This window comes from Arachis hypogaea, chromosome 7 (genome assembly GCF_003086295.3).
Source record: "Arachis hypogaea cultivar Tifrunner chromosome 7, arahy.Tifrunner.gnm2.J5K5, whole genome shotgun sequence".
NCBI classification, from domain to species: Eukaryota; Viridiplantae; Streptophyta; class Magnoliopsida; order Fabales; family Fabaceae; genus Arachis; species Arachis hypogaea.
In genome coordinates, this window is record NC_092042.1 from 16,670,085 (window position 1) to 16,697,011 (window position 26,927).

General features: G+C 29.7%; 2 protein-coding genes across 2 annotated transcripts; one reads left to right on the forward strand and one right to left on the reverse strand.

The window, feature by feature from the left end:
* Positions 1-556: 556 nt before the first annotated feature.
* Positions 557-10,353, forward strand: LOC112702664 (B3 domain-containing protein Os05g0481400). Its single transcript, XM_029287921.2, has 9 exons — positions 557-1,045; positions 1,423-1,546; positions 1,723-1,812; positions 2,838-2,903; positions 2,983-3,078; positions 8,191-8,249; positions 8,324-8,483; positions 8,794-9,000; positions 9,597-10,353. Exons 3-9 carry the CDS (start codon positions 1,735-1,737, stop codon positions 10,167-10,169), a joined length of 1,239 nt encoding a protein of 412 aa, XP_029143754.1. The 5' UTR covers positions 557-1,045; positions 1,423-1,546; positions 1,723-1,734; the 3' UTR covers positions 10,170-10,353.
* Positions 10,354-10,464: 111 nt separating this feature from the next.
* Positions 10,465-18,095, reverse strand: LOC112702663 (probable LRR receptor-like serine/threonine-protein kinase At1g06840). The gene is made up of 21 exons (XM_025753791.3): positions 17,837-18,095; positions 17,461-17,669; positions 17,123-17,273; positions 16,937-17,008; positions 16,566-16,637; positions 16,167-16,310; positions 16,020-16,091; positions 15,786-15,857; positions 15,609-15,683; positions 15,218-15,286; positions 15,058-15,126; positions 14,518-14,589; positions 14,330-14,416; positions 14,141-14,209; positions 13,253-13,731; positions 12,542-12,703; positions 12,068-12,351; positions 11,876-11,927; positions 11,535-11,785; positions 11,143-11,277; positions 10,465-10,998 (listed from the first exon to the last, which is right to left on the reverse strand). The coding sequence occupies exons 2-21, from the start codon at positions 17,555-17,557 to the stop codon at positions 10,663-10,665; spliced, it is 2,820 nt and encodes a 939-aa protein (XP_025609576.1). The 5' UTR covers positions 17,558-17,669; positions 17,837-18,095; the 3' UTR covers positions 10,465-10,662.
* Positions 18,096-26,927: the final 8,832 nt, after the last annotated feature.

Here is a 26,927-nt window from a genome sequence, read left to right on the forward strand (position 1 = left end):
TAAATAGGGACTAAGTCTTACCTAAACTCTCCTATTAGTACAACGGCCGCTTTCTCTTGGCTCTTCAATCTAAATCATTAGGGGTCTATAAGATTGATGAAACTCTCTGAAGAGAAAGAATAGGAATGTACTAAATCAACAAACAGGCAGACAAGACTTTAGCGGACGAGCAATCAAATATTCCCACTAATCACTTGTACTCCTCTTAGTCCATGATTCGGTCTGTGATCACAGAGCCTGTACTAAATTATCTGATTTTGAAAATATACTTGTAACTACTCATTATCAATAGTGGACAACACATTTATTTTCTTTTATATTCACTCACTCTTTTTATTTTTTGTATGGGAGTACATATAAATTTTATTTATTATATGAGAGTACATGAAAATTTAATATATAATTTAAGTAAAAAAAATTTTATATTATATACCAATAAAATAGTGACATGCAATAAAGATTTTATATTTATTTAATTTGAAAAAAAAAATTCCGTCATCCAATCTAAAATGGGAATTTTGCATATAATAGGAAATGATAAAATTTTTCAAAAAATAATTCATTCGGTCTCATCTTTTCATCTATCATCAAACAAAATTCATTTTGTTTCCTTTTAAAAAAAAGAAAAAAGAAACACTGGATAGAATCCTCTCCAGTTTTTTTAACAATTGATAGAATCCAGTGTGATCTATCATCTTTGATTTTATGAGTGGGACTAGAAATAAATAAGAGAAAGAGCGCAATGAATGGTTAGATTGAACACTGGATACCATCCAGTTTTTTTGTCACTGGAGAAGATCCACTCCCGATGATTAGATCCATGGCAGAAGCGGCAGAGTTCATTAATGATGAGATACAGACACAAGAATATTGTCGTCTTTCGCATTAGCACCAAAATCATGATCGTTAAGAAATCCCTTTTAACCGGAAGCTGTCAACGTTACCAATGCCACCGACGCAGATCTGAACACCATCACCTTTTCGATTCCCTCTTTTCTCTCTTCATAACTCCAACCGTCCTTCCATCTTTTGTCGTTGTTGTGAGGTAAAAGACACTAGCACAGAGCCATCCTTCCTGATGTTGTTTTAATCCTTGGAGGGCAGTATTGAAATTATAGATTTTGATGAGGACGAAATTGGAATTTCGATGTTGTTTTTTATGTCCGGACATGAACATGCGAAGTTCTAGTCCCTAAAATGGGGTGATTTCTTTGCCTTTATTTCTAAACTTTTGTCCGTTGCTTGCTATTTCCAGGAACATATTTTTAACTAACATAAATGTAAATTAAATTGGTATTAATTTAAAATAGGAATATAATAATAATAAAAAAGTAAATACTAAATTATACTGTATTAATATAGAGGTGCCTTTTTTTTTATTTTGAATCTAAAAAGTTCCCACCTTTCACTGGAGGGTGGCAGAATTGCTTCATTCAGACAGCCCTACACCTTTTCTTGGATTTGAAAAGTCGACGACTCAGACGCAGCTCTTTACTCTTCATTGCAAGCAAAAGCAAACGCCTCTTCCTTCTCCTCCTTGTCACCGGTGAAATTCTTAATTCTTTATTCTTATTTTATTCTCTTTTGTAATTAGTGTTAGAGCCTCCTTTGTTTTGTTCCAACATCATAGTCAGCAATGACCTGTTCATTCAGGGAAAAAAGATTTAAACTTTTTGTGTTTGAGAAATAACTAGTGATTTATATTTTTGTTGAATACATTAGTATCACCAGCAAATGGCAAAGGGTTGCACAAACAACGATTATGAGGAGGCTAGGAAACAAAGGCTAGAAGAAAACAAGAAGCGGTTTGAGGTAATCAGCATCTACTATCACATGGTTTTTAGATTTCTGCATGTTTGGTTTCACTGTTAGGAGAGTTGGTTTCAAAATAAATTTTCCTTTTATCTGAGAGGTAGGTTTCTGTAGTTAGGATTTAGGGTTTAGGGTTTCTGGTTTATTTTTAGATTCTATATGTTTGGTTTCACAGTTAGAAGTGTTGGTTTCGAAAAGAATTTGTTGCTGTATCTGAGAGGTAGGTTTTCAGTATTTAGGGTTTAGGGTTTTGGATTTCTAGTTTGTTTTCAATGTTTCGGTTAGTTTGTCCTCAACCGGTGTTAGTTCAAGCTGGATTTAAAATAAATGGACCTCCATAGGGGTAGATTTTTGAAGGGCAAAGTTGTGAGATTGTGTGAGGATCATGGGGTTGGGGTATGTCTGACGGGGTTGTGAAGTGGTGGTGGATTCCGGGGCTCTGGAGCTCGGATTGGATGCAGGTGCTTGAATCCAATCCAAGTAGGTTGAGGTAAAGAGGTTGAGGTAAATATAAGTTTTCAATTTATTTCTCTAGCCACTCAAAAGTAAATCTAGCTATCAAAACTGCAAACCAAATGGGCTAGATTGTATTTTTTTGTGCAACCGTACTATATGTACATAAAAAATCAGCCACCAATTGAAATACAAAATATATATTACAAATGGGTTAAACTACTAATGTATTTATACACAAATATATAGTGGCTGATTTTTTGAGTGTACATAGCATTTTTGTTTTTCCTATACATGTAGATAAACATGAATCATAACCAAACATAATAATTGCATCATCTAATCCTAGTTGATCCCATTTAGTGGAACAAAACTTGGTTGCTGTTCCTGCATGTCTATCTAGTATGTATTCAAGTATAAAGACTTTGTTGTTCTACGAAATCATTTAGGTTTTTGTCTTATGAAAATGTTGGTTTGTTATGATGTTCTATTTTTGTTTTTTTACTTTTTTTTTTAAATTTTGTTGTTGCTTCAGTTCATGGATTTATGTGATTTATCTTTGTGTTTGCAAGGATTTGGGAATTTCAACAATTTCAAAGAATTTGTCTGAAATTGCGAGTTCTGTTAAGAAGTCTCCGGTATGCTTATATTTTGATGGTTGTTTATGAAAAGGATTAGCAAATTTTTATCCCTCAACCTCTTCCTTGTCCTTTGCAGTATCGTTCTCCTAAACCGAAATCAAAGAGGGATGTTGTAGTGGAACCAAGGCGATCTTCTCGTGTACGGAACCCAGTTCGTACATACCGTGAAGATGTAAGTAATATAATCTTTCAAATTAGCATAATGTGAATGTGATGCAAAAAAAAAGTAGTTATCAACGATTTAGCTAGGGAATGAACTTTTCTTCAACCAACAATCAGCCAAGAAAATATTAGATGAGTGAAGGAAGATTATGCTTCAAACCATCAACGAAAAATACATTATTAATAAACGTAGAAATTTTTTTTTATCAATTTTTCCAATAGCAATGATTTTGCCCTTTTCATCATTGTCGAATGTCACAAATCCTCCATCATACTTGTTGAATTTGATGAAGAAAGTTGATTTTTCGGTCATATGCCTTGAGCATCCACTATCTAAGTACCACATGCCTTTCTTGTTCTTGGATGTAAGGCAAATCTGCACAAAGCTTTAAGTAATCTTAGGTATCAAAGTTAATTTGGATCCTCTGTTAATCCATTTTCGTTGTCCAAGAGTATTGAAATCATTAACAACTTTGTACACTTTGTTACTAATTTTTCTTTCAGCAACAAAATATTGAGGAGAAGTGTTACCATTTCTTTTACAATTTTGGCAATGATTCCCCTTTGTTGATTTTTGAGAGTGATATGAGGCTTGGCGGTTTTTGGTTTTTAAAGTTGAAAATTCGGTTTTAACAAATTGTTTTTCAAAAACAGCTTCACTTTTATCGACATAACCTAAATCAGATTTTTCAAACAAGGATTTTTGACAAGTTAACAATTTGTCTAAGTTGCTAGAATTTTGAGCGAATTCTGCTAAATCTTGATTCAAATCTCTAATCACTTTATACAACCTCTTATTTTCATCAATGAGATCCAATGAGACATTAATCGTGTGCTTTCTTTTAAATTTCTCAATTTCAAATTTTAAAAATTTATTTTCTTCAATTAAATCCACAACACTTTCGGTTTCTATCAATTTTTCTTTGAGAAAAACATTTTCAGTTTACATTTATCATACTTAACGAAGTTTATTAGCATGAGCAGTTAAATCATCTATGATAATATGTAAATTCTTTTTAGATAAGTCAAAGTAATCTACCTCATCTAGTTGGTCATGTACAATCATAAAACACACTTGAGCTTCTTGTTCAGATTCCTCCTCTTCATCGAAATCATTCTCAAGGTCCTCCTATGAGGCCATCAATACTTTCTTCTTTTCCCTCTTTACCTTGTCCTTCTTTTTGAGTTTAGGACAATCATATTTGTAGTGGCTAACTTTCTTGCAATGATGACAAACGACTTTGCTAAGATCCTTCTTGTAGTCTTTCAAGCTTGAACTTCTATTTTTGCCTTTGCTCAATTTCCTAGCAAAAAATACATATTCGTCATCTGCAAAACTGTTATTGGAATCATCTTCCAATGATTCTATTTTTTATTTTAAAGCCACTCCTTTCTTTTTTGAAGCACGAGTGAAGTGTGTGGTTTCATAGGCTAGTAACTTTCCTTTTAACTCATCATATGTCATCTTATCCAAGTTGTTACTTTTGGCTATGATAGTGCTTTTGGTTTTCCACTCTTTTGTTAAACTCCTAAGTATTTTCCTCACAAGAATTGATTTGGTATGAGTGATTCCCATAGCATTCAAGCTGTTGATAATGATTGGGAATCTCTCAAACATTTCATCAATGATTTCTCCTTCCTTCATGGAGAATATTTCATACTCCTTTCGAAACATATCTATCCTTGTCTCTTTCATTTGTTGTGTTCTTTCATGTGTGACTTGGAGTTTATCCCAAATCTCTTTTGTTGTTTTGTATCTTCGCACTTTTCGAAATTCCTCAAAGCTAATGGCACAATATATCATGTTGATAGCCTTGGCATTGAGCTCCACTTTCTTGTCGTCATCATTCCATTCAACTTCTTCTTTTGGAACAACTTCACCTTCAGTATTAGTCTTTGTTGGAACATGCGGTCCATTCATGATTATCTTTCATATGCTGTAGTCCATGGATTGTACAAAGATCCTCATCCTTTTCCTCCATTAGGTGTAGTTTTTGTCATTGAAGAATGATGGTCTGTTATTGGATTGTCCTTTGATAAGAGTGTAACTACCACATTTGCTCCCATGTTGGCCATTTAGATTTTTCCTCCAAGTTATTAGACTAGATGTTTGAGACATTGGCTCTTGATACCAATTATATGTTTTTAATGGTCTAGAGAAGGGTGAGGGTTAAATCTATGATCCATTTTTTTTTTCTTTTGAACTTTAACTCCAAAACAATTTCTGCAACTTTGTTTCTGCTAAATCTGTGATATCGATTATGCAGGAGATAGTTTATTTTTGTCTTATAATGAATAAAATAAAAGCAGAGCAGAGAAGAGAATAGAACATAGACATGTATCCTGGTTCAACCATCTTGTGCAATGTGGCCTACATCAAGTCTCTACTACAATTATGGTAGAATTTTCACTATCTTTATTGAAGATAACAAACACCAATTCCCTAGGATTCTTCCTAATCGTATTTGGGATGACCCAAGCTTCTAACCAAGTTTGTTTTGGCTAGGTTCACTCCTTAGACTCTCAGCACTAAGTGCTCACCCAGCTTAGCAAGAAAAAACTTTTCAGGCTCATGACACAAAACAGAAATACATCAAAAGAGTTTGACATAATAATGGTTTTTCTCTCCAAGTTAACTCTCTTTGTCTTTTCTCTCAAATGAATTTTCATATTTCTCTCAAATTGTCTTTTTGTGATGAGAAATCAAAGAAAGATAAACTGAGAAAGTAAGATATTCAATATAACCTCATGAAGGAGAAGAATATGATAGCTTGAAAGCTATGAAAAAACCAGATTTAAGCCTTTCTCTATTTGTCTTCCATCTTGGTGGAATGCTCCTTTTGGTGTAGTTGTATTGCTTCCAAAACTTCAAGCTTTGAATGAAAGAGATGCTATGAAAACTACTTTGGTTCACTCTCCTTATTTCAATTTCTGGTTAATTACTCCATTTGTATAAGGATAATGCCTCCAAAACTTGAGCTTGTGTAGAGTCAACCTTTGAACATTGGTACAACTGAGCTTTTCTTCTTCTCCTAAGAAATCAGAGCAGAAAATCAGAGTAGAGTATGCGCCGAGGTGCAGAGGAGATGGACAGCAGTAACAGGGTCAATGTCATGATGCTTTCAAAGTGCTTGCAAGATCAACACCCTTAATTTTAAGCTTTGACCTCTAGTTTAATCCTTTACCCTTTATTTTGATCAGAGGAAACTGAACCCTTTCTCTTTCTTCTTTCCCGAATTTGTGCATCATCTTCAAAGTAGCTATTTTGTATGCACAAGAATGGTAACACAACTGCTACACTTTATTTCTGAATAAATTCAGATTTTGATTTAACTTTGCCTTCGTTTTTGACTTTTACCTCCTTTCCTCTTTGATGCTAAATAATAGTGAACCACTTTTTCTTTGATTTTGGTTTTACCTGAATTGATGAAGCTCCAGCTGCAACAGCAAGCTTGTCTCTTCATTAAACCAATGGGCTGGGCTTGGTTGGTGATATATGATGGCATTATTGATCCATATACCCGCCTCATTTGTTCTTGTCTAAGTAACAACAGCATAGGCAAATTATTTTTCTTATTGGGCTGCTCACGCCAACATGGGCCTGCACTATGAACACACGCATCAAGCAATTCTTTTGGACTCTCTCAACCCAGCCACATATATGTTTGTTATTACCAAAATAAAGTTTATTGTTTCCTAAACTCAACAGTATTGAATGGAAATTCTTTCTTGTTTTGCTTGACTTGATATCATAGAATCTTTGCTTCTTGATACCATTCTGTTTTGGTAGGATAGGCCACAATGAATGCTGATATATTCTTCAAATATGTGGTGTGTTTGCTGCTGAATTGTAGGTCTTGTATATGCTTTCCAATTTGGATATCATTATGACCTCCAACACTTAGAATAGAAAGTAAGAGCACAAGCATATTGACTAATTTCATAGGCTCGTCAAATGTTTGTCATCATCAAAGTTAGTTATTCCATGAATTTAACACTTCCAATCTTATTTTTTTAGACCTTATCTTCTAAATGAATTTTGAATCACCACAAAGTTTAATAAAAGTCCTTTATCTTCAATCTTCATGAGATAATTGATCTAAATCTTCCACCATTCAAAATAAATTGAATTACATATGAAATTATCCAAAGTAAATGAGAATAGATATCGATTCAAAATTTAACTTGAAAAAAAAAATATTTTAACTAATTTTTTATGATTTTCCTATACTTTAGACTAAATCATTATATTATTAGGCAACATTATACATTAATTGGGGTATATTTTATGATGAGTAATGCAAGCATCACAAACTACCCAGTTTACATGAGTTAATAAAAAGGAGAGTTGAAATTCTCATTTTAGTTCAATGAGATGTAGAACATCTATATCTTTATGAGTCAAAGAAGGTTGAGTGTTGCTTATCACTTCTTACATAATGAAATTGAATAGAGGTAGAATGAGTCCTCTGTTTCAGTTTCAATCTTATCCCTTTATTGTTTATTTGCACCTTTTTTTTCACATAATTGAATATTGAATTAACACCCTTGTCGCATTAGAAAGATTCGAACATGTGGTGTGGGTAACGTAAGATCCAAACCTAGAAGGATTTAGCATAATAGAAAAAATTGTTAAAATAAGTGTTTATTTTATTTGGTCCATATTGAGGCGCACATTCAAAAATTTAAATATACATTAATAGGTTGCCTGATGTAATTATGTAATATTGATGAAGTCTCACATATAATAAAACATTGTTTGTACACAAAAAGTAACATGAAGCAAACTACTCTAATTTGCTCCTGTTAACGGCTGTAATTAAACTTAAGTTAATGTAACTACTTAACTAATTACTCTGATTAATGTTAAAAAATTTAGTTTTGATGATTTATACTGCAAAGAGAAATTATATCAACATGTAATTATGTATTGTTACATCAATTGAAATGTATAACTAACAAACTTAATAACAAGATATGACAGTGAAGAATTCAAGTTTGGCTCGTTTGATTTATTTCTAGTTAGCATCTTATTACATTCAGATTCAGTATCATTGACTTGATTTCCATTGTTTTAGTCTAGAAGAAATTTGTTGACTACATACGTTTCTTTCACTTGCAGGTTGACATAGAACTTCCAACTTTTCGGAAGAGGTCAAGGTCAAGTTCATCATGGGGAAGGTGGTTAATTTCCTACGTTACAACTTTTCCGTATTACTACCGAAATCTTTATAACAAGGTTATGGTACTCGCAGTTATATTGCAAGGCCACTAGATGAAATCAAGGAAGCTACAGATGAACAAAGAGCTCGAGCTTTGGAGGCTGCGGAGAAACTCCAAAGCAATTTGCAGTCTGAGAATCCATCATTTATTAAGTCGATGGTCCGGTCTCATGTTTATAGCTGCTTTTGGTTGGTAGGTTGCAGTTAAGATGATTTATTTATGGCTTGCACATGCTTAAACTATGCTTGTCATTTGTGATTTGTTCAAGTGGTGTTTTTTCTCTGTTCTATTTTCAGTTTCTATGTTTTCATTATTAAACATTAATTGGGGAACTAGATATACAAATGCTGTTTTTCTTTATATTCACTTTGAACACTCACTTTGATAACGATTTGGATGAGGATCATACACAACAAAGGAGAAGATTCATTTAGTTTAAGGAAATAATAGTCGAAACTATTAAAACATCTTAGTTAATTAATAAACGTAACATCTCTGGCAGGGTCTTCCTTTGAGATTTTGTGCAAAACATCTCCCCAAAACTGTATGTAACATGATTTTAGAGGATGAAACTGGTAAAGAATTTGAGGCTGTTTTCATTGGCAATAGAAGTGGACTTAGTGGTGGCTGGAGAGGATTTGCATTGGAGCATAAGTTGGATGATGGTGATGCACTTGTTTTTGAATTGACTGAAAAAACAAGGTTTAAGGTAATTTGTGTTTACTAATTCTCTTGTAACACTTCATGACTATTATGATTGTTAGATTTTCCCTGTCATCATTGAAGGATAAAAATGATCTGGCAAGTTTACTCAAATATGCTCAATTGTTTTTTATGGATAACTGTGGATTGGTTACGGGGTAAAACTGGGGAATATCTTCCCATGGGTAAAAGATTCTCTAAAGCGAGGAGATCTGTAACGTAATAAAGTAATGAGTTAATCACTATTAAATTTGTAACTTTTGACATGTATGAGCCCCACAACCTTGATTTAAGAGTGATTAGACTTATTTTCTTGTTTAACAACTTTTTCACTTTAGAGGAGTTTGATTCCTTTCCATGTATGGGCTTTATGTGTAGTTCATCCATGGAAAAATTATCCCGATTTTCACTGCAACCAAACATGCCTAGCTTTGTCTTTTGTGCTAGTTTTCAGTCCTTTGTTTATTTTGTAGTTGAAAGGACTAATTAATTTGTTGGCATAAAAAAATATTAATCAAATGAATTTTACTCCAGGATATGATAAGAGCTGATATTTGATTTTTTTTTTTAATAATATACTACCCTAACACAGTGTTGCTGCAGATTTATAGAATTAAAGCATTTCCAGATTCAGCTGAAGAATATGAAAAACAGATTTTGAAGGAAGAAGGAAACAAACGTGCAAAGAAAGCACCGAAAGCTAATAGCAACTCCGAATCAGAATTCAACAAGACAAAAAACCCAAAAAAGGCCATTGCAGATAAAACTAATGAAGTAGAGAGTTCTAAGGATAACCTGCCAGAAAGTAACATTGATACTGAAGTTAAACCACAGGAGGTGAAGCTAAGTTATAGAACTAGGTTTACTCGGAAGAAAGTGCAAGATAAATCTAAAGGGGGAACACAAGTTGAAAATGGAGAATCAAAGGAGGCCATGAAGCCTAAATCTCAAGGAAACAAGACAAAAAAGTCAAAAGAAAGTGTTGATCATAAAATCGATAACTCGGACAATACTCAACAGGTTCTTTCCAAAAATAACCCTGTCGGACCAAAAGGTGCGAGCCTAAGCAATGAAGATGGGATTGTTCAGGATGGTGGACCAGTTGAAGAAAAAAGCAAAAGTGTTTCAAAACCTAGAAAAATGCGAGCTCCAAAGCTTTTCAGAAAGAGAGTATAGTCCTTGAGCCAGTGAGTAGTTAGCTAAATTGTGTTTGTGATGTATTATAATATATTTAAGACATGTTTGAATTAGATTAGGAGTATGGAATTGAACTATATATTATGTTGGCAAGTATCACTTTCATATGTAGTAGTGAATTGGTGGATTTGTCTAATTATGATATATAAATTGTTATATCTAAGCACATCATTTTCCCTTGCATGGTTTTTAGGTTGAGTTTGTTTATATGTACAGAATATTAAAATAGAGACAGAGATAAAAAATCATGTTTGATATAGACACAAACATTGTGTTTTGAGACATTAAATTAGTATAGTGTCTTTTTTGACAGAAATGATATAGACAGTAATACATATAATATTTGTACAAACTACAAAATTGATAGATTAATAGCCACTCCTCTGTTAATTTATCTTACAAAAAAAGAATGAACAAAAACAATGTATTAAAAGTATTATATATGCATGAGTTCAATTTACACGGTAACTTTTTATCTTGGCTTGATGGTTGGAATATCTCCACTAATAAGATCACTGCCAGAAATTTCTACGGATGCAAAAGGGATGGATGATGAAGGTTGTGAACTGAATAATGTTCCTGAATCACTGCTAACATATTCAGCTACTTTGCCATTAGACTCAGGAATCATGGACCAAATGTTTTCAAGCTCTCTAACCACTTCTGCCATCTTAGGCCTATCGTCTGGCACGTCTTCGCAACACTTTAGAGCCAATGTCAAAAATGGTTGCACACATTCTGAAGGACAAGGCCCCAAGCGTTCATCCATAACTGCAACTAGACCGCCGGATTGGTAATCCGAAGTAACCTGAAAATAAATTCAAAAATAAAAAGAAAATCAAATTCCAAAGTGACTGAATAGTATACATTATACAAGTAATAATCAAGCCACATATATATATATATATATATATATATATATATATATATATATATATATATATATATATACCTGTCTTATAATGTTTTTGCCATGGGAGATTGGTGCCCTTCCGGTTGCAATTTCCAGAAACACGACACCAAGACTATAAACATCACTCTTGTCTGTTAACTTGCGAGTTAAGAAATACTCCGGATCAAGGTAACCCTGCATGATTAAACCAGTGAACAAACCAATAGAAAGAAAGATAATAAGTCATTGATATTAAGAACATAGTTTGATTTAAGCACACCTCAAAAGCAAATTTTTTCTAGTTTCCATTGCTTTGATTATTGATCAATAAAAATGTGTGTTACCCCTTTACTCATTAGTCAATTTTCTTGGGGGGGGGGGGGGGGGAGAACCTTAATCAAGTTGCTTTGTCCATTTCATTTCTTAATGCACACAATGTACAAAAGCCTTACCGGGGTCCCTTTTACCACTGTAGATACATGACCAGGCACAACTCCTTCGACATCTGGCACCGGGGCGAGTCGCGAAAGTCCAAAATCAGCAACCTTTGCATTGAACTTAGAGTCCAATAGTATATTACTGGCCTTGACATCTCTGTGGAATATTGGAGGATCAGCTTCTGTGTGTAGATACAAAAGACCTTTAGCTGATCCTAGAGCAATCTTCATTCTCATTGTAAAATTCAGAGGTGTTCTTGAATAAGCTGTCATGAATAATTAATTAGGTGAGGCTACATACAAAGATATCAAAATCACAACACACGAAATTTAGTTGATAAGAGGATTAGGCGTACGCGAGAGGTGATCCCTTAGCGTTCCGTTCGGCATATATTCGTAAACCAGCATCTGCAATAACAAGTCACAAGAACAGAAACTCACTAGGCTGTGTGTTTTTTTTCAACTAAACATGAATCTTTTCTTTCTATATGAAGATATTCATATAAAGATAACTTAAGAAGTTGGTAAAACAGATTATAATGTGTTACCTGTTCACCCTCTTCATCACAATATCCAATTAGAGACACAAGGTTTCGGTGATGCAGGCGCGACAGCAACTGTATTTCTGTAAGAAACTCCCTCTCACCTTGCAGTGATCCTTCCTGTGCACGTTTTATGGCGACAGCAGTGCCGTCAGCAAGAATACCTTTATAAACCTTCCCATACCCGCCGCGTCCAACTTGAGAAGACTCACTGAAATTATTAGTTGCTGCTGCCAACTCTTCAAAAACAAATACCCTCACACCTTCAATTTTTATTGAGATCCTTGTTCCTGTTGTTTAGATACATTTTCATGAATGTGATTAAGTCAATCTAGACTTCTCATTACAGATAAACGAAAGGACTAATAGAGATATTTAATGATTTCTCATCTTATAAAATCCTCACTCTTCTTTGCTTTCTTTAATGTGAAACTAATTTCATACATTACTTCTTACACTTGCAACATTAACAGTACTTACCACCATGTTGCCGTTTGGAAAGTATACGGTAATCTCTCAATCTGATTCTCAATATAAGAAGGGAAACAATTGCAGATAATGTAACTGCTACCGCAATTGAACCTAAGATTATTCCAGCCAGTGCACCTTTGCTTAGCCCTGAACCTGAAGACACCACAATCACTGTGGCAACAAAAACCAGTACCTTAGTATCCATAAGACAATTTTATCATGAGAGTTCTCTAGACACAAATTACAACAAGAAAGTATTATCCCACTAGGCACCATTGAAGTATATAATGTATCATTTATAGAGGAAAACTCTTTACACGTAGATCTTCTTTAACCACCTCATGTATAGTCTTTTTGGATATTCCTCTACCATTCGCCCACTGTCCACTTTTCATCTCATCCACCCTCCTAAACGAATACTCTGCCGATCTTCTTCTCACATGTCCATACCACTGTCATTCTTTCTATAATATGTGCTACTCAAACTTGCTCTCTTATATATTCGTTTCTTATTTTGTCTACACATATATGACCGTCTCATCCATCTCAGCACTTCATTTCTGCTACACTTAACTTATGATCACTCTAAATACAGATTAACTTCTAGAAACATGCAATCTTGTTAAAGTTTTTTTGTTTTGGTCGTGCATGTTAAAGTATTTGATTGACTTTTAAATGAAGGAAAGTAGTATTATTCAAACCACTATTCCATTAGCTTACCCTGACTATAAGCAGGAAGATCCATAAGTTCATAAGGCCCAAACAAGTCACTGTCACTAATATTCCACCCTGTCAACGTGCTTCTAATCCGCGAATACTCGCTATCATTGAACTTCTGATTAGTTGTGGTGTTGTTAACAGTTGCAGGAAAAACCTTCAAGTTCATTCGCAACCGAGGCCCTTCTTCCCATTCATAATCAGTAATGTGCAGCTGATTAGTCTCAACTTTCAATCCATCAGTGAGGTATGTTTGAAAGTTACTCATGAATGCAGGGAAATCTGATCCAAATCCTGGACTTTTCAATCTGTAATCAACATACAATGGAGCTGAACAGACACAGTCCACAGAGTACTCATAAGGAGAGGAGCATGGTTCACCGGGACAGTTAATGCCGGAGCTACCATTCCCCCCGGTTACACCTTGAGATCCACAGAACTTAGCAAAGCTGTTATTTTTGCATAGAGGATTTCCCCCAAGCCTGAAAAGCAGTAATGTGACAAGTAAAAATCACTAATGATGTTTATGCTCCCTCGGATCCAATATAACTGTCAAGTTATAATTATACACAGATATTTTGGATCCGAGGGAGTATTGTTTTTAGGATAAATTACTGTTGTATCTCTAGAAATTTGGTAAAATTCAACCAAAACCTTTAAACATTCATCGACTTCGCCTAAGATTTATTTAAATACTTTCCATTTTTCCTAAAGTATAATACTAAACACATGTAAACATAACATGAACCTCCCTTAAACAAGAATTAGATGAAATCTCAGGGAGTTCAGTATAATTTTCCTTATTTTTACTATGCAATAAGATGAAACACTCTAGTCTTCACTACCCTCATATATATAGTTTAAATTGCAACAGTGAGTTTAGGAACATACTGGAGTGTGACATTTGAAGGAAGAGTAGTACTTCCTGATATGGTGTTGAGCTCATTGTTTTGCAAGTCCCTACAAAGATTTCAAAAACCAAGTAAAAAAATACACCTAAGGTTTGAGCAAAATAAAATAGAGTATGTCACATAAACATACATATATACAATAAGGACTAAATATCAGTTGAGGTCTTACACAATAAGGCTTTCATTTGCACTTGAAGTCTTGTTCTGCCAAATGGAGGAGGGAACGTTGCCACTCAATTTATTGTTTGCAATTGATCTGTCCCATTATTCATAAAACAAAAGAATATTATGGATGTTGCTCTTAAGGTTGATGGAGAAGAAGAAAAGGTTGATACAAAAACATAAGAGTCAACTTACAATTTCTTAAGACGTGGAAGATTTGAAAAATTTAATGGAATAGTTCCACTGAGATTGTTGTTTGATAACACACTGCATAGTGGTCAACAAAATAATTATATCAAATATGTGATACCACCTTCGTTCTCAATATTAGATTTATATATTTCTTGGGCACATCTAATACGTATTCTAAGAACATGTATAACCACTTATTTTCATTTATAAAATTTTAAAATGATGTAAAAAAAAAAAATCAAAATTAGTTCCAATTAAATGTGATCTAACACTATAAAAGTAATTCGTGAAAAAAAAAAATACTATGTGCATACAAAAAATTAGCTACTATATATTTTTCTATAAATACATATGTTGTTTAACTCGTTTTTAATGTGTATATTGTATTTCAACGCATATTTTATACAAATAACCGATTTAGGGACTAAGTTTTTGTGTACATGTAACATGGTTGATCTGAAAATTATCCACATACATAAATCCAAATACTGGAATGCAAATATCCAAAAGAGGAAAAATTATTTGAACAATACAGATTCTTACATGGTTGTGATATTCCCAGAAAGCTGATTTGTAGGAATTGTTTCATTCAGCTGATTGTGACTGAGATCACTGGAATTTACAAAAATAATAGTAACCAGAAAACTGTTAGAAGACATATAATATTATAAATCAATACATAAACTGAAAATGAGATACTTACATATAATAAAGGTTTGGTATCCTACTCAAATCAGGAATTGGTCCTTTCAAGTTGCAGTTCCTAAGGCTCCTGAAAATAATGTGACAAGGACAATGCATCATTTTAAATAATTCTTGTGTATTTAGTGTCATAACATATTAATTGGAAGAAATCAAGATGATAAGAGCATATTATACTTATTGAGTCAAACAATTTTCCTATTTATAATTGTATTTGTTTAGCAACTCAGTTCCATTCCTTTTTTTTTTTTTTTACCAAAGATAGGAGACTCGAACCCGCAACCTCTTAATTGAGTATGGAGAGTATATACCATTTGAGCTATCACTCATTGGCCTCAGTTCCATTCCTTGTATTTGTAACTTGTTTACTATGTATCAGAAATTGCACTTACAGTTTGAACAAACGTGACATATCTCCATAAGACTCGGGAATAGTACTTCCACTAAAGTTATTGTTATCAAGCTGCCTGCAAAAAAACATAAAATAATAAAAAGACAAAATTTTAGTCACATACATGATAAAAGAATATCAAAAAATTAGGGAAAAGAAAGTGAAAAGAAAATCTTACAGAATCTTTAAGCGTGGCATCTTAGAGAGATCAGGGGGAAGTGTTCCTGTTAAGTTGTTTGTGTCAAGAAGCCTGCATGTCCACAAATACACATAAACATCTATTAATTACTATAATAGAATTATTAAATCCAAAAACTTTATACAATGTGATTTTCAATGTGATTTTTTTTTTATTGTGACAGTTATTATTGGACGAAAGGAGTGTGTTACTGATATCGAACAGCCAACTTACAGGTGAAAAAGGTTTGGTAGTTGGGAAAGCTCCGGCGGGATAGGGCCGCTAAGTGAATTATTGTTCATGTGACTGCAAAAGGCAAAGGATTATTTCTTTCATTTTTGAAATGAATCTTGATCATGAAGAAGAATGAATCAATCTTACAAGTGCTTGCAGGCATTGAGGTTTGCAAATGATGAAGGTATAGATCCATTGATATTGTTCTGATCAATTTGCATTCGGATCAAGTTTGGTAAATAGCCAAGCTCTTCTGGCAGTGGACCAATTAATTTATTTCCATTCAGGAGCCTGCAAAAGAATACATATAATTAATGTTTCATAAGGTCATAAGATGTTCAAAAAATAATAATCATGCACCAAATTATTTGTCCATATGATATGTATAAGTAAAAACTAAGGTGCAGTTAACTTCATATAAAATTAATAGCTGATAATAGTTAAATAATTTAATAAATTTGACTAAATTATTCGATTATTAACTTCATATAAATTTAACCGCATATGATTCTATAGTACTTTGCCAAAAAGAATGCCTCAACTTACAAGAGTTTCAGGGTAATGATGTTGCCAATTTCTTTTGGTATGGTCCCACTTATCTTGTTCCACATAAAATCCCTTTCAACAACACAGATAAAACAAAGCATATATCATAATACAAAAAATATTATATCTATACTAAAATTGATTATTAAAATTAATTATTATGTATTTATATTTATATTTATATATAAATATATATTTTATTTAATTTATTTTTATTTTTCAATATATATTTTATATTTTAATAAATATTTTATATTAATGATCGATTTTGATAGATAATTTTAGTATATACTTAACATAGTTAATAATATTTTATTAAAAAAATGTAAACAAGATTATACTCCAAACATTAAAAACAGCTACATTCTTACAATATTTCCAGATAAGTGAAGTTGCCAATCTCCGGTGCCAATTTTCCAGACAAGTTCATTCTCAATAGTTGCCTAAAATTATTAAAAAAAAAAAAACAAACATAAAAGGGTGTTACATATATACATAATATTACATAATACCATGACATAAAATAGTGACAAACTAAGAAAGATATTAAATCTTACAGTTCCCGAACATGAAAATATCCATCGTTAAATCTTCTGTCGTGACACAAAACCCCTGTCCATCTATTAATACACGGATCTCCTTGATTCCAATTACTCAAATTTCTATTGACATCAATCAAATTGTTCTTTATGGCTCTCAACGCCTTAACTGTATCCATAATCAAGTTATCAATAGAACCAATCAACAATATATACAAATGACAGCTCGATGCACAAACATCTCGCGTTAACACAAGTTAAGAAAAAAGAGTCGCATCCAAAAAGTGATTTGGCAATATCTAAATAAACTAAAAATATGATCTTTTAGCATAAATCACTTCTCTTTTCTAACAAACCTTCATTGGGGTGAGTGACTCCATTCTGAGCAGTAGCCAATAGCAAATAGCAGCAAAACCACAAGAACAGAACAACTTCACACTTTGAAAGATTCATCCCAAGTATACACTCTAAAACAAAATCACGACTTAAATATTCTTCCTGATGAACTCAAACCTCCACCCTGCTTGCTTTCCTTGCGCGCGCGCACACATATATAGATCAATACCTGTTTATATTCCCAAATTTTTATGCACTGGTGATTTAAAATAGTTTTACACGAGCAACTGAGCTAAAAGTCAAAGACTATTTCGACGATAAACATCTTTGAAAAACGAAAAATTATTTTTTGGATACAAATTTGATACACATGAAGAAGAAGAAAAAGAAACATACCTATATATGAAAAGATTTGTAATGAAAAGAAGCAACACGGTGGAAGTTGGAAGCAATAAGAAAAATAGAAGGCAATAAGGAGGCAGCAAAAATGAAAAGAAAGTCTAAGTTGCAATAAAACATAATGAGTGAGTGAAAGACACGTGGATAAAAAAATATGAAGAAAGTTGGTATCTCAAAGGTTAAGGCTCTTACCAAGTCTACATAGAAATCAAATTTAATGAAGAGATGAGAATGAGTAATTGGCAGTGTAGCTGATGACGAAAGCCACCGCGCTTTTGCATGCTATATATATTGCTCAATCAATATAACAGTGCAAAATAGATTACAAAATATAAATAAATAATGAGCACCTTTACTTTAATGGGGTTGACTTTTAAATGGAATATCTAGATAGAAGGAATTAGAGATTACTTTTAGTCATTTAAGTTTATGAATTTCACTAAAAACTTATGTGTCAAATATTTTACAAAATAAAAAATTTAATTTAATTTTAATATACTAATAATATAAAATATTTTATACAATTATCTGATCACATTTATTTTTCAGATGATTATTCATATGATTAATATAAAAATTAATTTTTTTATTAATATAATATTATATAATTAAATAAATATATAAAATCCAAATGATCGTATATTAAAATTAAATTATACTCTTAAAAAAATTTATTGGAGAACATTCTGGATTTTACTCAAATATGTTACGTAATAATAATCTTAATATTAGATTTATCAACTATCGCAACATAAAATAATACAATGTTTTTCTTTGACCATTAAATCATATAAAAAAATTCCCCTTTTTTTTTCTGGTTAGTAGAGGACATGTTAAGAATTCAACGATTATATATATTAGACGTCTTAGAATAAAATAAGTTATAGTATTATATCAATATTTAACACAATTTTGTATGGAAGAACCATTAACTAGAAATTGAAAGAAATGTTTAATAGGATATCTGCTACAATAACATCGTAAATATTTTAATTAATCAACGATTAACATCTCCGTAAGTGGAAGGGATGGAAGAACTTTATAATAATTACTATATATATTTGTCATTATCACTAGTTTTCCTAGTAGTTTACTTTAGTTGTTGGTTTAACTTTTCATCTAATCAAATTTAAAGTTAGATGCTACGTCATTAAACGACAACAACAGCACTAACACGTTTCTTTCTGGTGATTATTAGGATTATTACTTTTTGTTATATACTTCTATTTTTTCCACCATATATACAGAAATATTCAAAAGACGGTGATTTCTTATTGGTCATTGTGCGTTTATTGTATTATTAGGACCAGTTCTTGGTAAATTGCTTAATAGTTTGTAAATTGTTTGAAGAACAGGTTTAATTTGATAAACCTAACACCATGAAAATGTATAAGTAGGTCTTCGGAAAATTTTGTAATGAATCTGTAAGTTTTATATATGGAAAAGGATATCAAATAATTATTTAAGAATTTTTGTAATAGAGTTATAGAAATAAAATAACAATATTAAGTCCCTAAATAATTGCAACATTAAATTTGTAAGTTTTTGGCAAAATGGAATGAGAAACTAATATAAGGATAAATTTATGAATAATGTTAGGTAACTAATTTTTTTCAGTTAATACAGTTAATTTCTTTTAATTATTTTGTTTATCTAAAATTTTAGACTCTAAATCATAAACTTTTAACCTTAAATCTTAAATTATGAACTCAAACATTAAAGTTTAAATCTTAAATTATGAACTCAAACATTAAAGTTAGTTAATATTAACTAACTAAAAATTAATTTTTTATATTTTCTCTAAATTTATTATCCATATATAGCATTGTAATTTTTCATAGATTAAAATATATCTTAAAATAACCACTATAAAAAAATTGGATTAAAATGGCATTAATTTTTTGGTGGTTTTACATAATTACCATTATTTTTGATAATTTTTGTAGTTTTAGTATTTGCCACAATGCTAATGATTTTTGTGGTGGTTTTAGTTGATAGTAGCAATTTTGAATCGTTATTATAATTCTTTTTTTTGTCTTTTAAATTGGAGTGTCATCACATATATATGAAAAACTAAGAGTGATTAGTATTGTTATATATGAAAAGGTGTAAATGATGTGAATGATGAACTCTAATCTCTTGTTGTCGTTTATTTCTTGCTGTTGTCATTCATTTTCTCACTGTCATTTATCTCCTTGTTATAGTTCATCTCTTTGTCACTGCAAGGAAATATCATTGTTGTTGTCTTCATCGAGCTTCTACGATCTAGTTTTCGATTTGACTTCGATTTGAAGGTTTGTCGCTGGTACTTATTTCAACGTTATTATTCATCTCCTCGTCGTCTTTCATCCCTTCACAACTGCAAGCAATACCATGTCACTGTCTTTAACAAGCTTATACAATCTGGATCTAGTTTTGATCTGAAAGTTAGTCACGACTGCACCGCTCATCTCCTCTTTTTCTTTGTTTATCACCTCGCTACCGTAAATAATACCGTTATTATTATCATCATCGATTTTTTTTCTTTCGCTTTCTTTGTCACTTCTAATAGATAATGTATTTTATTTTATTCTTTTGATTTTTCTTTTTCGTCATATTTTTAAATCTAGTTCATACTCTAATAGAGAAAAACAGAAAATATTTGTTCTTTTTTCATATTGTATATTTTGACTTCTATTGACTTTTTACATTGTTCTTGTTGTTGCTATAACTGCAATTGTTATTATTTCTTTCCTTTTCTATTTCTAATTATTGATCGACAAATATAATCTCAACAAAGGCCTAGTAATGGTACAGATGAGAGTTGTGAAACTGAAAGTGAATCCAAAATTTTGACAACATCCACTAAAAATTTTATTTCTAGAGAAAATAAGTTGCTGGTTGATATTTATTCCTACAATTTAGTTAATAAAGACTATATTTTAAGACATGCATAATTAAAAAATCACATATAATGTACTACATTATTTTTGGATTATAACTTTTAATTTTCATCAACTATGTATGAATTTAAAATTATGCTATATTTAATGTTTTATTTATGATTTATAATTTTTAGTTATTGAGAAATTAAAAAATGTTGGATTAATGCAATCAAAATGGTACTTTCAATCATCATTATAAATTATCTAAAATAAACATTTTAATTAGATAAAAATATTGGTAGAAAGGTGGTTTTCAATCTTCTTTTTAAATAAAAATATTGTTTTAACCAAATAAAAATGATGATTTTCAACTATCCTTTTAAAAGAAAAAAATGATGTTATAACCCGTTAAAAACAACAGTTTTTAACTACTATTTTAAATTACAAAAAATGTCATTATAACTGGATAAAAATGGTAATTTTTAATTGTTGTTTGGTAAAAATAACAGTTTTTAACTGTCATTTTAAACAACAAAAAACTGTCATTTTATATAGTAATTGTGATGTTTTTAAAAAGAGCCGTAATTTTCATAATGACGTTTAAGATTATGGTATTTTTGAAATCGTCGTTCTTAGTAATAATGACGATTAAAATTACTGTAAATACAAAAATAAAATGTCATAATTACCTTAATTTTTTTAGTGAACTAAGTTGGGTTGGTTTAGTAGTTAGTTCACTAATCTACTTAAATAAGTGTCGAGGTCTTGAATTTCATTTGAGCATACAGTAATGCATTAGTTAACGACAAATTTTAGATGAAAATTTAAATCCACGACGGATTAATCTTTAGACTGTCAAAATAGAGAATACCTGAAAAAACAAAATCTTAAAATTCAATAGGCGCTTATAAATACGTTCTAAGTTTTAACCACATATCACCACCATGTCTCAGACGGTTGGATATCTTTTGCGCATTCCATAATAATCCACAATGTGTATGAATAATTGTAAAGAAATTTCTTACGTAAAAGAGTATACTACGTATATAGTTTAATTTATGTGAAATTTTCTAAAAGTAATAGGCAAGAAATAACTCAAAATAAAATAAAAAGCAAGGGGAAAATTAAACCATCTCCTGTATATACTAAAGACATCAATTTTGTTATGCATGCCTATATTAAAATGAGCCATTAAATTAATTATTAATATAATATATATTAAAATATAAAATATATATTAAAAATAATTAAATAATATATATATTTATTCATATATATAATGATTATTTTGATAAATAATTTTAGTATATAAATAATATTTTTGTAACGATATATAATTTTTAATAGTTTTTTTTCTTCTTATTTTGTTTAGTGTTAATTGGCATTTTGTTAGAATTGTCTATCTTAACAGTGTTTACAAGTATAGATAGCTCGATTACTTAGCTAGCATTTACTTTATTTAACATTTATTAATCGATGTAATAATTAATAAATATTAAATAAAATAAATTTTAACTATTTTTTTATCTTTCTAATATTATTAAATTTGAATATTGGTTCTAATATCATAAAATTCGAACCAATCCAATTACCTGATTAGGTTAATTTAATTTAAAAAGGAAATAAAATATAATATATATTAGAGTATGATAAATTATGATATTTATTTAAATATAAATTTACTGTGTATTGCTCTTTATTTTTTTTACTATTAAATGTTATTTAAAAAAAGAAACCTTTTCTTTACTTTTTAACTTTTTAAATTTTATTTTGAATCAAATACTCGATTATCTAAATCAATCCAAATTAGTTTAATTGGTTCGGACACACTCATAAAAAACTTTAAATTTGAACCAATTAAAATTTCATCAGTTAAGTTCTCTTTTTTTTTATTCAAATTCAATCCAATCTAATCTATAAACATCCTTGTCTATTTGTTATATATATATATATATATATATATATATATATATATATATATATATATATATATATATATATATATTTTGGTACCTATTTATCATTTTCTTATTATATATGTATTACTCTAGAGATTTTGAATATGAGATAATCTATAATATTTTATATATATATATATATATATATATATATATGAACCAGTGAAAATAAATAAATGATATGCGTTTTGTGTTGCAATGTAACAATGGTTACAGTATGAAAATTGCTTTTCACACTTAAATTATTTGAACAAGTACTCATACGTAGCTCACATCGAATATATCTATAAAAAAAAAATACCCTGTCAAACTTTTCAACATTTTAATCATAATTAATTAATGTTTGTGTTTGAACATGACTAATAATTAACCAATAATCTAATAAACTCTGGTCAAACTTGGCTAAATCCTAATAGAACTTGATTTCAATCCTAAGTTTAAAAAGAAATTTGAGAAAAGGAAAACGGTAAAACAGATCATAGATACTGGTTTGGAGATTCCAGATTCCATCATATTCAAAGAATTAGTCAGTTGCCAAATTTGAATAACCGGAATGCATTTATATTGATGACAACATAAATCTTCCTTTAATTTGTGATAGGTGGGTTTAGAGCCTTATTAATAATTAATTTTTATGTTGTACCATACTGTATGTGTACGGAAATTCTTAGTTATCACATCAAGAAACTTTAGGAATAAGGTTGAGCTTTATCTATTATATATTCTACTATTATATATTATTAATTTTATAATTAAAATATATTAAATATTATTTTTTATTATAATTAAAATTAATTTTTTTAAATTAAAAAATTTTCTTTTTTTATTTATTTTATCTTTTTTATATGTTATTTTAATCACTAATTATAAATTTGACAATTAAAATATATAACATATATGACCTTTTTTAGTTATAATTATAATTAAGTTAAAATTAAAATTAAAATATAATTATATTATATATTATTAATTTAATAACCAAAATATATTATATCACATCCTCTCATAAAAATTAAGATAAAATATTTTTTATCAAAACTAATAAACTCTCTTTTTTATCTTTTTATTTATCTCTCTTCCATAATTCTCTATTTTTCTTTACTCTTTTCACTCTATATATAACTTATAATTTATATTTTATATTTTATATTACTAATTTGACAAACCAAAATATATAATGAAATATTCTTTCATTGTAATTAAAATAAATTTTTTTCTCCAAAATTTACAAACTCTTCCTTTCCTTCTTCTTTATCTTTCTCTCTCATTCTCTATCTCTCTCTATATATATTTCTATTCTACAAAAAATAAAATTAATAAAATGATATAATTTAAATAAAATTCATAAAATTATAAAAAATATATTAAATTTATAATTAATCCATAATACTATTTACATAAATATATATTAATATTATTATATGCATATTTTTTTAATTTTTTATTTAGTTTCAAATTTTTACCGCTTATCTTTTTAATTTATATTTTTACTTCTCTTTTTTCAAATATTTAATATATATAATTTAGAGATAATATAATGTTGTGGTTAATAATTAGAATCAAGATTCAATTGTTTCAAAAAAATTAATTTTAAGTTAATTTTATAACTATCAATATAAATTTTATTATACTAATATCTAATTATATTTTTATATATAGAAAAAATGTTATTTTTAAATAACTAACATAAAAGTTAATTATTTTTATTTGTGCAACAGAGTTAACACCTAATAAATATTAAAATTAATTATTAATAAAAAATTAAACTCTTTTACATAAAAATAATAACTAAAAAAATTTATTATTTAATTTTATTTATCTACTGAAATTTTAGTTTTTTAGCTAACAGAAATTTTTATCCCTTATAATTTTTTTAAAAGTAGTTTAATTTTATAAATTTTTTTTATTATAATTTATAATATCAGGACAAAAATCAACATAATTTTAAAAAATTTATATTTTTATAATATTATTACGGATAATAGTTTAAGACTAAAAAAATAAAATATAAAAGTCATGCGGTGAATATGTCATGAAATGGTTTTAATAGCATGGTTTGTGCGTATATGAAAACATATAATTTAGTGATAGTAAAAAGTATTTTTAAAAAGAACAAAAAACTCTTTTTGTTGGAACAAAAATCCTTTTTAGTAAGATAAAAAAAACTTTGCAAATTGCAAGAAAATTTTAATAAATTTAAACATTTTAATAGGAAGGGTAATCTTTTTGTGAGAAAGAGTTTTTAAAATTATGCTTTTTTTATCGAAATATTTTTTTTCTCCACTAAAATATTTTGGTCCATTTTAGAGTATTTATATATTATAACTTATGATTTAAATAAAAAAGTTATATTAATTTTTTTAAGTTATATTATATTAAAATCAGTACAACTGAATTACATGTCATTGTAAATCAGAAATTTAAAACAACTATAATGCGGAGAATATTATAATTTTTTATGGACATTCATTGAAGAGTCACAGAGTTCTTTAATCTAATGAATTCTAATTGTAAGGTCATCACCGGTAAAAATTAGCTTTAAATCTTCTGAATTTCAAAAAAGAATTCAAGGAGATATATGTGGACCAATTCATCCACCATGTAGATCCTTTAGATATTTTATGGTCTTAATAGATGCATCATTGAGATGGTCACATATGTGTTTATTATCCTCTCGCAACCTCGCGTTTGCGAGATTACTTACTCAAATTATTCAATTAAAAGTACATTTGCCAAAAAATTCAACCAAAGCAATACATCTTGATAATGCTTTTGAATTCACTTATCATCTTTTGATGTTTATTGTATGGCTAAGAAAATAAATATTGAATATCCAGTGACTTATGTGTTCTCTCTATAATGAAGTATTTTGAGATACCAACAAGAGGTGTGTTTAAAGCTTAATTTGCAGATTGTCATTTTGATGAATCAATGTTTTCAACGTCAAGAGAAGAGAATAAATTACTTGAGAAAGAATTTAATTAAAATGCATCATGCATCTAGACCCAAGATCAGGACAATGTGAACTAGAAGTTCAAAAGATTATACATTTGTAAAAAATAACAAATAAATTGTCTGATGTATTTTTTGATACAAATAAGATAACCAAATCCTATACATACCAGCTGAAAATACCTCAATTCGAATTAATGTTCCAGTTGGACAAATGGTTAATGAAACAAGTACACGTCAGAAGCGTGGTAGACCAATTGATTTAAAAAAGAAAAATCTTTGAAAAAGAAGAGAGGTATTTGATATTACCAAGACAAATGATACTCCTGTTGAAAAAGATAAAGACATAGAAAGGACACTAGCAAGTATCCGAAATTCTGATATAGTTTTGATGCCAAAAGACGTTAGGTGTCTGAAAATGATGAGATCTCGATAAATTATGTCTTTATAAGAGAAAAATAAAACCGAAATAAAATAACTGTCAATGAAATATTCGTATATAATGTAACATTATACATCATGCATGAAAGTGGAGATCAATTTCGTCCTAACGAAGAAAATAAAGATACTATTGGTCCTGAAATACCATGTCTCAGTGCTATTGGAGCACTAATGTATCTTGCTAATAAGACACAACCTCACATATCATTTGCTATGAATTTACTAGTAAGGTATAGTTCCTCTCCAACCACAAGACATTGGAATAGAATCAAACAAATTTTTCGATATCTTCATGAAACAGTTGATATAGGACTGTTTTATTCATATGAATCAAAATCACAATTAGTTGGCTATGCAGATGTAGGATATTTATCTGATCCACATAAAGAAAAATCTCAAATAAGATACCTATTCACATATGGTAATACAGCTATATCATGGAGATTCATAAAACAGACAATAACAGCAACATCCTCTCGTCATGCTGAAATACTAGCAATACATAAAGTAACTCGCGGGTGTTTTTGACTTAAGAAATTTAATCCAATATAAAATAATACAACATAAAATAATAACACCAATTATTCTGTTTGAAAATAATATAACATACATTACTCAATTTAAAGGTGGATACATCAAAGGTGATAGAACACAATATATTTCTCTTAAATTCTTATTCACTCATGACTTTCAAAATCAAAGGACAATTGATGTCCAACAGATTAGCTCAACCAATAATTTGGTAAATTTATTTACAAAGTTGCTTCCAAAATCCTCCTTTAAAAAATTAGTACATCAGATTGGAAAGCATCAATTTCGAGATATTAAATAATATCGATAAGAGAGGGAGGTTGCACTCTTTTTTTTTGTCAG

Excerpts from the sequence above, each read along its gene's own strand:
- LOC112702664 (XM_029287921.2), top strand. The coding sequence starts at position 1,735 with ATGGCAAAGGGTTGCACAAACAACGATTATGAGGAGGCTAGGAAACAA. Across the intron at positions 1,813-2,837 it reads AAAACAAGAAGCGGTTTGAG|GATTTGGGAATTTCAACAAT; the intron begins GTAATCAGCATC and ends TGTGTTTGCAAG. Across the intron at positions 8,484-8,793 it reads TTTATAGCTGCTTTTGGTTG|GGTCTTCCTTTGAGATTTTG; the intron begins GTAGGTTGCAGT and ends CATCTCTGGCAG.
- LOC112702663 (XM_025753791.3), bottom strand. The coding sequence starts at position 17,557 with ATGAATCTTTCAAAGTGTGAAGTTGTTCTGTTCTTGTGGTTTTGCTGC. Across the intron at positions 16,311-16,565 it reads ATCATTACCCTGAAACTCTT|GCTCCTGAATGGAAATAAAT; the intron begins GTAAGTTGAGGC and ends ATTCTTTTGCAG. Across the intron at positions 10,999-11,142 it reads GCAAAAACATTATAAGACAG|GTTACTTCGGATTACCAATC; the intron begins GTATATATATAT and ends ATTTATTTTCAG.